This window comes from Hordeum vulgare, chromosome 3H, assembly GCF_904849725.1.
Source record: "Hordeum vulgare subsp. vulgare chromosome 3H, MorexV3_pseudomolecules_assembly, whole genome shotgun sequence".
Taxonomy (NCBI): domain Eukaryota; kingdom Viridiplantae; phylum Streptophyta; class Magnoliopsida; order Poales; family Poaceae; genus Hordeum; species Hordeum vulgare.
The window spans coordinates 546,580,004-546,592,028 of NC_058520.1; the positions used below are offsets into that span (position 1 = coordinate 546,580,004).

General features: G+C 42.6%; 1 protein-coding gene and 1 long non-coding RNA gene across 2 annotated transcripts; both read left to right on the forward strand.

Moving 5' to 3' along the window:
* Positions 1-2,126: 2,126 nt before the first annotated feature.
* On the forward strand, positions 2,127-7,828 carry LOC123444877 (alpha-glucan phosphorylase, H isozyme). Its single transcript, XM_045121756.1, has 15 exons — positions 2,127-2,357; positions 2,474-2,653; positions 3,033-3,209; positions 3,299-3,384; positions 3,918-4,107; positions 4,573-4,665; positions 5,024-5,208; positions 5,284-5,401; positions 5,482-5,610; positions 5,720-5,938; positions 6,022-6,225; positions 6,336-6,494; positions 6,652-6,915; positions 7,095-7,285; positions 7,420-7,828. The coding sequence occupies exons 1-15, from the start codon at positions 2,181-2,183 to the stop codon at positions 7,544-7,546; spliced, it is 2,499 nt and encodes an 832-aa protein (XP_044977691.1). The 5' UTR covers positions 2,127-2,180; the 3' UTR covers positions 7,547-7,828.
* Positions 7,829-11,356: 3,528 nt separating this feature from the next.
* Positions 11,357-11,741, forward strand: LOC123444879. Its single transcript, XR_006631040.1, has 2 exons — positions 11,357-11,532; positions 11,619-11,741. It is a non-coding gene; the product is annotated as an uncharacterized LOC123444879 (long non-coding RNA).
* The last annotated feature ends 284 nt before the right edge of the window (positions 11,742-12,025 follow it).

Consider the following 12,025-nt stretch of genomic DNA (forward strand, 5'->3'; position numbering starts at 1 on the left):
CAGTGTCTTCCACAATTGGTTCTCTTAGGTACCGAGGTCCGAACACCTCGACCACGATGGTTGCAAACCTGACCATGGCATCCCCACATGTGCTCTCAGTCATCCGTAGATACTCGTTCCACGAATCAGTGACCATGTCATATGCAAGCATCCAGACTGCGGACGTGCACTTATGGTAACCAGAGAACCCAATCGTTCCCATGACGTCCTTCTTCAGGATGAAGTGTCATAGTAGGACCGGACGCCATGATACAAATGATGGAACATAGTCTTGCGCATCCGAAAACACCAGCGAAAATAGTTAGCAAAGAGTGCATCATGGGCAAAGTAGTCGGCCATCGGTGTCAAATGGTCGCACGCCTTGTTGCAGTTGAGCACTCGATGACCCTTGACCGAGCCCTTGAAATTAAGAACATGCTCCTCTGCACGCAACGCGTATTCAAGGACCGCCTGCATCATCGCTGTCTCATCGGAGTACTCCTCCTTGTCCGACGAGCCGTCGGATGACTCAACATACTTCTCGTATATGTACTTTATATAGGAATTCATTGCTAGAAATAAGAATGGAAAATTGTTTTTTAGCTCCGATGATTCATCGACAATTGTCGGGCAGGCGAGTATAACAGTAGCGGATGGTACCTGGTAGGGCCGTCGGAGGACAGGGGTTGGACGACGACGGAGGAGAAGCGGGGTGGAGCCATGCTGGAGCGCTGGAGGTGACAGAGACGTAGAGTGCCGACAGGGGGTGTGGCGTGGTGGTCGGGGTGGTGGAGCGGCGGTGAAGGCAAGAGAAAAAGAAGGAAGAAGAGAAAATGAAGAGGATGGATGTGCGGGGTCGGGGAAAGATTTTGGTGGACCAAGGGGGTTGAGGGCGACATTTCGTGTGTCCGGACTCGCACAAAGATTTCCCGTGTTTGTCTCCAATTTATAGGAGAAAGTACGCCTGGACCGTACCGTGAACCGACACAAAACTGCATTGAATGACTTTTATGGTCCGGACAACATGATCCAAAAGCATGCAGAAGGTTTACGGGTCCGTTTTGAAGATGCCCTTGACGTCTGCACTTTGTGTGGGTAGCTAGACCTTTCATTGATGTTGGATGTCATGTCCCATTAGGATAGCTGCGCTTGTATCTCGGTTTCTACTTTGGTCTGTACAAAAATACTTTTCCCGTCTTATAATATATTTCTTCTGTACCTAAGTATTTGTAGTTTTCTTTAATTACAATTATTTAGATAAAAAAAGTAAAACGTTATCACAACCGATATAGTGGCATTGAGGGAGTAGAAATGTTTTCATTTGATATAGTTGAGCAGGTATCACGATTTTCATTTGGCTTTTCCCCTAATTAACTGGTCAATAGTCTTATTAATTAATTAGATCGTTGAACCATCACAAAGAAACTCTACATTTGTGTATTCCGGTATGTTGTGCTCACTCACACAAATCTATTGACCCATTCATGGAGAAGGGGAAGCAGAAAATAACCTCATCACAGAAAAGGAGCCAATGAACTGACGTGGATTTATGGTTCTGAGGACTTTAAATCAAAATAGATAGTAAATATATTTTTTAAAAATGATCTTTTTGTAAATTTTCATACTAGTGTAAGGATTCTGCTTGACAATTTTCATGCCGTATGAAATAGCAGTGCTTCGTCGATAAATAATAATAATAAATGTAACATATGGCATTCAACTTGTTTTCTTCGCACACGTCAAACTGTTTTAAGTTTTTCGCCAGGAAATTTACATGCACCATTTAGGTGTGACAATTAACACATGTATTTTTTTCAATTTTCTTTTACATTCGTAAGATCAATTTTTCAGCCAAAATGGATTTCCGCCAAAGAAAGAACTATCGAAGGGGGAGCCCCGAAAAGAAGCGACGCGCCCTTCATTTTCTCCTGCCTTTGGTCCTCTACCACGGAAAATGAAAAATGATCTGTGGAGCTTCCCAAGAATTGTTCGCCTCGCCCGATTTCTCGGATCCCGTTGCTCTCACCGGCCGTGAGCCACGTGAACCCAGTACAAAAGGAGCCCCCCCGGCCTCCACAATTCACCGTTCCCATTCGGTGCCCGTCCCGAGGCCTTATCACCACCTCCCCCCCCCCCCCCCCCCCCCCCCACACACACACACACACCCGGCGCTCGTGCTCGACGCAATTCCCCACCCCGCGATGAGTGCGGCGGACAAGGTGAAGCCGGCGGCCAGCCCGGCGTCGGAGGACCCCTCCGCCATCGCCGGCAACATCTCCTACCACGCGCAGTACAGCCCCCACTTCTCGCCGCTCGCATTCGGCCCCGAGCAGGCCTTCTACGCCACCGCCGAGAGCGTCCGCGACCACCTCCTCCAGGTTTGCGCGCGCCACCCATCCCCTCCTAAGGGCTGCTCGCTTCTCAGCGTCCGTCGTCGCCGCCGTGGTGCTGAATGCTGATCTGCTTTTTTTTTGTTGCTCGTGCGTGTGCGAAGAGATGGAACGACACGTACCTGCATTTCCACAAGACGGATCCCAAGCAGACCTACTACCTGTCCATGGAGTACCTCCAGGGCCGCGCGCTCACCAACGCCGTCGGCAACCTCGGCATCACCGGCGCCTATGCTGACGCCGTGAAGAAGTTCGGCTACGAGCTCGAGGCCGTCGCTGGACAGGTGAGCGAGCTCGATCGAAGCGCCTCTCGTCCTAAATTACAGTGTGCTTCGTTTAATTAAGTCTCTCTATTTTCGTAAGTACTCTTGGGAGTGACATTGTTTAATTGGTACTTTGTTTGACCGTGACGTTTTCTTATCGAAGTAGTAGTAGTAGTACTACGTCTTGTGTGGCTTTTGTAGAAGCGGTTCAGGTATCTGGTTGGGTGGCTTAGATTTTTTTGATCCATTTTTTAACCAAACAAAAATATATGTACAAAAGCGTAGAAGGTGCACTATACGAGAGAACCACTGCAGTATTTTAGATCTGAAACTGGAATCCTAGAACATCTGGAGCCTCTTTTCACCAGTAACTGATGGTGTGATTTTTTCTTGAATTCAGGAGAGGGACGCGGCTCTCGGAAATGGTGGCTTGGGCAGGCTTGCATCTTGCTTTTTGGATTCAATGGCAACACTGAACTTGCCTTCTTGGGGCTATGGCCTTCGTTACCGATATGGCCTGTTCAAGCAGCGCATCGCCAAGGAAGGACAAGAAGAAATCGCTGAAGACTGGCTTGATGTACCATTTCTATATGCTCATAACATTCTTCAGAAACCTTATTTTTTATCTAGATCTCGATAATAGCTATGCTGTTTTATATTTTTCAGAAGTTTAGCCCATGGGAGATTGTCAGGCATGACGTTGTGTACCCAATCAGGTTTTTCGGCCATGTTGAGATTTCGCCAGATGGAAGGTAAGCATAGATGGACACGTGGGCAAGTGCTATTGTGAGAAAATATTGATTAATAGCTTGAGATTGAGTTTTTTAAGACGTGATGCCTTCTAAATTCAGAACGATAAGTATGATCCTTCCTTAACTGCATTTCATTTCTGTGTTTTAACTTTTAACTTACAAATCTAGGATCTTCTCTGTAATCCATGCTTGTTTGATCAGATGTTTTGAATATGAATTTTTGTTGGTCCAAAAAACTTGAGGTGTATGAATGAATGTTCATGCATGAAACTACATTTGGTGATGCTTTAACCAGAGTTGTTGTACATCAGACTGGATTCAAAAAACTAGATTTGGTGATGCTTTAATCAGATTTATTATACATCAGACTGTATCCGGAAAACTAGATTTGTTGATGCTTTAATCAGAGTTCTTGTACATCAGACTGGATCCATTATCACAGACTTGCTATCTATTTCATTTTATTGGTGTTTATGCCAAGGCCTTTTTGTGCACCTCTAATTGATACATTTGTTTGCTTTCTTACGTGATAGGCGGAAATGGGCCGGAGGAGAAGTTTTGAACGCTTTAGCCTATGATGTGCCAATTCCTGGGTACAAGACAAAAAATGCAATCAGTCTTCGCCTTTGGGATGCAAAAGCTACTGCTGCGGATTTCAACTTATTCCAGTTCAATGATGGCCAGTATGAGTCAGCTGCTCAACTTCACTCGAGGGCACAACAGGTGATATGCAAGTTCTAAACTGAGTCACTCAATTGCTCGTATGGGATACATTAGCCGAGATTAAATCAAGGGTGCCTTTAACTTTGTGAATACTGCTCCTGATCGATGGCATCACATACTAAAACCAGTAATTTTATCTTTTATTTAAAGGAAGCACATCCAATATAACCTGCGCTATGTCATAACCATGTTTTTTTATAGATTTCCACGCTCTAACCATCTCATCAAACAACTTGATGAAAAATAACGCTAAAAGGTTATCTATTGTGGTTTTAACATGATTTTTAGCTCTGACTGATAAGTGAGGTGTTAATCCATATTAGGTAATAAGTTGGAAATTATTTGTGCTTCCTAACTGTTATCTGTTATCAGTGCATATATCTAAACCAGAAGAACTATTTTATCTTTTCGCTCTGATTTCGGCAATTAGCTAACATGATTTAAAATATATTTTATATCCTGTAGATATGTGCTGTTCTCTATCCTGGTGATGCTACAGAAGAAGGAAAGCTTCTGAGATTAAAGCAACAGTATTTCCTTTGCAGTGCATCCCTTCAGGTAATTATAATTGTTACTATAATAAGAAGCTACACGTATGTTGAGCTTGTGCTTTTGTGTTTGTTTGAGAAATGATGTTAAGAGATAATACTTGCAACAGTATTCATACAGTCTACCTGTATTGTTGCGCTGCATCAAATTTCCACCATCTTGCATGAGAAAAGTGCAAGATCAAGTTTTTTTAAGAAAACTTGTATCACTATTATTATTATCACGACCAGACTTTCCAGTCCCATTACATTTGAATTATCCTTTTAGTTACAACGTAGTCTTATTTCGTCCTTTCTAAATATCTTTATTTTTTTATCCTCCATGATAAATTTTGACAAGCATAACTGACTATGATTATTTTTTTCAGGATATTATTTTCAGATTTAAGGAAAGGAAACCTGACAGAGCTTCAGGGAAGTGGAGTGAGTTCCCTTCCAAAGTTGCTGTTCAAATGAATGACACTCACCCGACTCTTGCCATCCCTGAGCTAATGAGGTTGCTTATGGATGAGGAGGGACTTGGTTGGGATGAAGCCTGGGATGTCACAAATAAGTGAGATTTTCACCAATATTAACTTTTCATTATTAAGTTCTACATGTCTACTTACAAATCTGTCTCGTGGTTCAGGACGGTTGCTTACACCAATCATACAGTTCTTCCTGAAGCTCTTGAGAAATGGTCACAGGCTGTAATGAGGAAATTGCTTCCACGTCACATGGAAATCATTGAGGAAATTGACAAGCGGGTAAGTGTCCAGCCGCATTTACTATTTCGGTGGACCACAGTTACGGCACAAAATGACCAAGTTGTGCCATTTGCTTGCAGTTCAGAGAAATGGTAATCTCTACCCGGAAGGATATGGAGGGAAAGATCGAATCGATGAGGGTTTTAGATAACAATCCCGAGAAGCCAGTAGTGCGGATGGCGAATTTGTGTGTTGTGGCTGCGCATACGGTATTCTTATTTCACTGCCATATTCTACATCCTGTTTTTTTAAAAAAAAATTCATGTTCTACAGCCCGTTACACAGTAGTTTTGCCTCTATACTAAATTCTTCTGACAGGTGAATGGAGTGGCCGAATTGCACAGCAACATCTTGAAAGAAGAGCTGTTTGCAGATTATCTTTCTATTTGGCCTAAAAAGTTCCAGAACAAAACTAATGGAATTACACCACGTAGATGGCTCCGCTTTTGCAACCCTGAGCTGAGTGAAATAGTCACGAAATGGCTAAAAACAGATCAGTGGACAAGCAACCTTGATCTTCTCACTGGGCTTCGGAAAGTATGTGTGCATGCTTCTAATCTTCCATCTCTTTTTGTTATTACCCATCACACTATCACAGTGTAACTGAATTTTTTTAACAGTTCGCAGATGATGAAAAACTACATGCTGAGTGGGCAGCAGCCAAGCTGGCCAGCAAAAAGCGCCTAGCCAAGCATGTATTGGATGTGACAGGAATCACAATTGACCCGAACAGCCTTTTCGATATACAAATTAAACGCATCCATGAATACAAGAGACAGCTAATGAACATTTTGGGAGCTGTGTACAGATACAAGAAGTTGAAGGTTTGGCTTCTTTCTTGGAATTGCCCCTATTCTTATAGCTTTAATATGTCTCCATTAGATGCAAAATATTCAGTATTATGGTCCTGAAATTGGCTCATGTATCTTGTTAGGAAATGAGCGCAGAAGAGAGGCAGAAGGTTACACCGCGCACTGTCATGGTAGGAGGGAAAGCATTTGCAACATATACAAATGCTAAAAGAATTGTGAAATTGGTAAATGATGTTGGTGCTGTGGTGAACAACGATGCTGACGTCAACAAATATCTGAAGGTATCGATTTTACAACATGTTGTCCCGTCCACAGCTCTTTGGCAGTTGCCATTCAATCCAAAAATATATATAATTTTTGTGGAATGAACATTACTGAAATATTAAATAAACATTCCATTGTGGTTTTTGATTTAATATGAGGTTCTTGTTCCTCCAGGTGGTGTTTATTCCAAACTACAACGTTTCAGTGGCTGAAGTGCTCATTCCTGGCAGTGAACTGTCACAGCACATTAGTACTGCAGGCATGGAAGCAAGTGGAACAAGTAACATGAAGTTCTCTCTGAATGGCTGTGTTATCATTGGAACTCTCGATGGAGCCAATGTTGAAATCAGAGAAGAAGTGGGTCAAGACAACTTCTTCCTTTTCGGTGCCAAAGCAGATCAGATTGCTGGTCTGAGGAAGGAAAGGGAAAATGGCTTGGTAAGATATCTTCCAGTGGATTGTGCGTTAGTTATAGGCAATAGTACTATATTCGACTAGCCGGACTTGCAAATAGCTAATCTATTTGTGGTGTTCATAGTCTACTGATTCAATATATATTCTCACCAGGTCACTTATCAGATGGGCTATTAACTTATTCTTTGTCTCACTATGAACAGTTCAAGCCAGACCCACGCTTTGAAGAAGCCAAGCAGTTTATCAGGAGTGGTGCTTTCGGCACCTATGACTACACTCCTCTCTTGGATTCCCTTGAAGGGAACACTGGATTTGGGCGTGGTGACTACTTCCTTGTTGGCTATGACTTCCCAAGCTACATTGAGGCACAGGCCCGGGTTGATGAAGCCTACAAGTAAGGATACAAACACAATGTTCCTTCTATTGGGCTATATTTTGAATTCTAGAACTAAATACCATTGCAGTTCCCATGACAGGGATTTGCTGAATATCGTAATACTGAATGCTTAACTCATGTTTCCATGACAGGGACAAGAAGAAATGGATCAAGATGTCCATCTTGAACACGGCTGGAAGCGGCAAATTCAGCAGCGACCGCACCATCGACCAGTACGCGAAGGAGATCTGGGGCATTTCGGCCTGCCCTGTTCCATGAAGAGGAGGCACGATCAAGAGGCATTGGACGATGATGCTTGGCAGTAATAAGGATCTTATATGATCCACGGTGAATAACCCCTGCTTCCGTTGTAGCTGAGAAGAATGAAGCAACGTACGAAGCCTGTTGTGTTGTGTATTCTGCTGCACTTTTGAAGTGCATAGAGGATGCGGCTTTTCTTTTGTTATTTTTCCTTTTTGGTCTGTAACCGTACTATTTTGATCCGGAACTGGAATGGCGGAATCATCCAGGTTCCCAATAAAATAGTTCAAGTTTTGATTATCTTTGGTGTCAAAATCTTGTTTTCTGAACATGTTCCTTATGTAGTTAGGATTACAACCTCCATCCATAAATATAACTTATTCAGATTTAAGAATTATTGGGTGGAAATTGAAGTTTTCTTTTTATTGTGTCAAGCAGTCTTGGGAGAGGCCATCCAGAGAGACTCATCTCATAAGCTGAAATCTCTTAAGTGGGATTTGAAGAAATGGCAATTGAGCATTGCTATAATGAAGCTACTAATAAGTAAGTGCAACAAGGTCATTGTTGTTCTGAATCATTTGGAGGAATTGAGGCCATTGTATAGACAGGAGTTGAATTTTAGGAAGATTGTTAAGTTGCATGTGAAACATTTGTTGCATTGCAATATCTGTGTTGGAAAAAGAGACGAACCATTAGGTATACCAAGATGGGGAAGGAGAATACGAAATTCTTCCATGCTATAGCAACTGAGAGGTTCAGAAGGAATTCTATTGCCAGTCTTCTGTAGCTTGCTGATGGGATTGTCATTTTTTATCATAGCCAGGTGAATGGTGTTATTTGGTCTGCTTTCAAGGGGATAATGAGGATGGCTAAAGGGATTAATACGTGATTTGATTTAAATTCTCTCCTCGTCCCTGTGGATGAATTAACAAAGCCTTTTGAAAAGGATGAAATTTATTTAATTGTCAAGCCTATTGACAAGGCCCCATGGCCTCATGACTTCAATGACCTTTTCTTTAAGAAAAGTTGACCCCTCACTTTGCAGACAATCTATGCTCTTGCTTAGTCCTTCTATGAGGGGAATGCCAGTTTAGAGAGTATTAATGGATCTTATATTGCCCTAATTCTCAAGAAGCTTTCACCCCGAGATAGTAGGGGATTATATGCCAATTTCTCTTACTGGCACGGGCTTGAAGTTTTTGTCAAAGATTGTTGCTAACAGGTTTCAGAAGGATAATATGAGACGCATTCAGAAAAATCAATATCTCTCCCTAATAATAAAGCAAATTGGTTTCTGGTCGTCCATCGTGGCAATTTTACAAAAACGTCCTCCTGTTTTTTCGTAATCAACCCGCGGTCCTACATTAAGTGGAAAAAAGTTTCATGTTTTCAAAAAGCCCCTGTCCTCCTCCATTGGTAGCTTATCCGTTCGCACCACTGGCGATCTCCGCGGAGGCGGCAGAGTCAGCCGGCCGCCCCTCTGCCCCCCCGCTCCGGTCCCTGCGGACGCACGCACGCCAAGATGCGCCGCGGTGACGAGAGGCGCGGCTCGGTCCCGCGGCGGCTCGCGCGTCGCTGCCGCAGATAGCAAGATCTTCTCCCCCTCCGGCCGTGCGCCCGACCTGCTGCTCCCAGGAGGTCGCGCCTCGCAGCACCGACGGCGGCGGGAGGGATGCCGTCCCTGCAGGTGCTGCAGCTCACCGAGCGTGGCCGCGGGCTGCTCGCGTCCCGGAGGTGCGCGCGTGCTCAGCTCCAAAGTCTCGTCACCGACCGTTTGCGTTCTTCCGGGTAAAGACCCCGCGTAGATCCGGCGGCGGCGGGGTCTCTGGCGCGCTGGAGCGGGTCGGCTACGAGCGGGCGCGCGCCGAGGTGGGCCGGGGAGAGCGACGCGTGCACAAGGTTGAAGGCTTTGCTCCACTTGGCAGGGGCAACATCGCCTATGTTGTAGCTGCCTGGGGAAGCAGATGGGTGGAGGAGCAAGGCGGCATCTTGCAGTCGTGGAGATGGCTCGGTGAGGAAGAAGAACAGGTAAATTCAGATTTTTTTCAAAAAGAATAGGGATGCTTGATTTATCAGAGAGAAATGGGATTGATGGACCGGTGCGCTACGGTTGCTTAGGATTTTTCAGAGAGATCAGGGCTGCTTGATTAATCAGAGAGAACTGGATTAGTACATGGGAGTGTTTCCGACAACTGTATTATACTCTCTGATTGGGCTTAGTTTTTGCTGTAACTCATGAGAATCAGTACAACTATGATGCCCTCCTTTCCAAGAGCTATAGCAGTACGGATCTCTGTTCATTCATAAATCATAATTAGTGTAGTTCAAGTAGATTGTTTGTTGGTGACTACATGCCATTGTATTTTGCGTGATTAAATCAAAACTTTGATTAGTAAATAAAATGACAACTTATAAGTAGATAACTTTTATTAACTTTACTTTTTTATTTTGTAGGTCCATGCAGTTATTTGTCATTGCATATTTTACAAAGTTTTTGTAATTTTGTCAATGCCTTCTTGCAGGTGGACTGTTGGTCATTGATGCGGTGGCTCGGGCTCTTGCAACAACATCTACCGAGGTATGCCCTCCCCTCCTTGCCCTTGGGCTGGCATCTTTGAACAGGTTGTAATCTGCTGGTGCAGTGTTGCTCTGCTTTGATTTGGGGACTCCTATGGGATCTATTTTTGATTGCTCAAAGCTAATTTGTTGGTTGTAGGTTGGTCTAGCACGATGCTACAATTCGCTACAGAGATGTATGTTATTCCAGTAGAAGTGGTCGGTCAGTTAAATTAAGGATTTTTGCCTTTTGTTTTTCAGGCCTATAGCTTGTGGTTTCAGTCCGACAATTAAAAGTTGCATTGGCTTGTAAAACTTCACGTGACTGGACAAGTAGAGGAGGATGATTTCATATGAAAAATGTGCTCCATGGTACTAAAATATGTTATAGGTGTAGGAAGTCAATGCTAGAAGCTCCTGCATGCATGCTTGGTCGGAACCTTTTCTTTTGAATCAGTTGATGAACCGATGGCATCAGACTATGTCGTATGTTTACTCTTGTCGTATCTCGACAGAGTGAAAACAACTTCCACGGTTGGAGATGGATTTTTTTTCCTGTTAGTGGGATTGTATGTTCAGGTGGTTATTGTAGGTCTATTTTCTCTGTAGCTTCTTGATGTTTCCTTTCTCGGACGTAATTTAGTTGCCGTTTGTAACAGTCAAAGTTTCATGTGAAACATGATTTGAAGATTCTCTATGCCAATTGACATGTCATTTATTTTCCATATAACCTATTGTTGATGGTGTCTAATCTCCTTTCTGACATATTCCAAGAATAAGTTCTCATGCTCAGTAAATGCAATTCGGTTGATTACATTGAATTATTGCATCAGGTTAACACGATTTAATTGTACTTAATTTTGTTTTGCACAGGGATACAAACAACAGTGTAACGACTCTAGAAATCTACGTCTTAATACTGCCCTGTTTTCGGGGATTCAAATCTTCATGGCTATGATATAATGGTACAAAACACCATTTGACTTTGGAGGGATATGTTCTTCATATGTTTTTGCAGCCTTTGGATGAACTATTTCAAGACATGTTGTTTACATTAAGGTCACCAATGTGCGTCTTTAAGTCGAATCACAGTACAAGGCTCCTTCTTCTTTCTTAGATACTGATAATATACTTGGCAGCCATTTCAGAAATGACATTTTATAGTTCTGATACGACCTACTTGACATAAATTAAATTTTGTTTGTACTTTACCTTTAGTTGTCCACTTTTAGAAATTTTAATACTAGTTTTTTGTAATTTTTTCACAATGTTAATCCGGCAATGGCATTAGTAGACTGGTGCTAGATAGCCTTATTTACATGTGGGACATCACTGAATACATGGAGAAGTAAACCGAAGTCACAGTTATGAAAAGGTACAAATGAGACCAACACATTCCAACAAAGCTACAAACCTGGTGTGGAATCAATGCATTATGAGGAACAGAGGTAGTATTTGCTTAGAAATTATGCTTGTGATGCAACACTATGTGATCGAAGCATGATCACCATTTGCTTATGTCATCGAAACACAGTATGAAGAAGATCGTCTAGACTAAACCCAGTGTCTTGTGAGATTGCGGAAACCTCTTGTGAGGCCTTGCATACAAACATTGTTGTGAGTTCCATGAGTTTGTATTCCGATTTCTTCTTTGGAATTGCGTCATGCATCTTTGTCGCAACTTCAGTGATTTTGTTTTGCATAGACTTATAGAAAGGTTTGCTTACATTCAACATCTTCTGTAGAGGTAACTCTCCACTTTGAAGGAAGTTTCTTTCTTTTCAGAAAACCAAGGTACTTTATTTTGATCCAAATCCAATAATAACCTATGATCAGTTCCTGTATAATTGTTGGAAGTGGCATATATTTGTTAGGATTAATCAACTTGATTGATAAGTTGTTTTTTAATTTTTGCAATCTGTAAACAATAATTAGTAAACT

What these genes read in the sequence shown, in the direction of transcription:
- LOC123444877 (XM_045121756.1), top strand. Translation starts at nt 2,181, where the DNA reads ATGAGTGCGGCGGACAAGGTGAAGCCGGCGGCCAGCCCGGCGTCGGAG. An exon ending in TCGCTGAAGACTGGCTTGAT is followed by an intron (nt 3,210 to 3,298) that starts GTACCATTTCTA and finishes TATATTTTTCAG; the next exon opens with AAGTTTAGCCCATGGGAGAT. An exon ending in TTCTCACTGGGCTTCGGAAA is followed by an intron (nt 5,939 to 6,021) that starts GTATGTGTGCAT and finishes TTTTTTTAACAG; the next exon opens with TTCGCAGATGATGAAAAACT.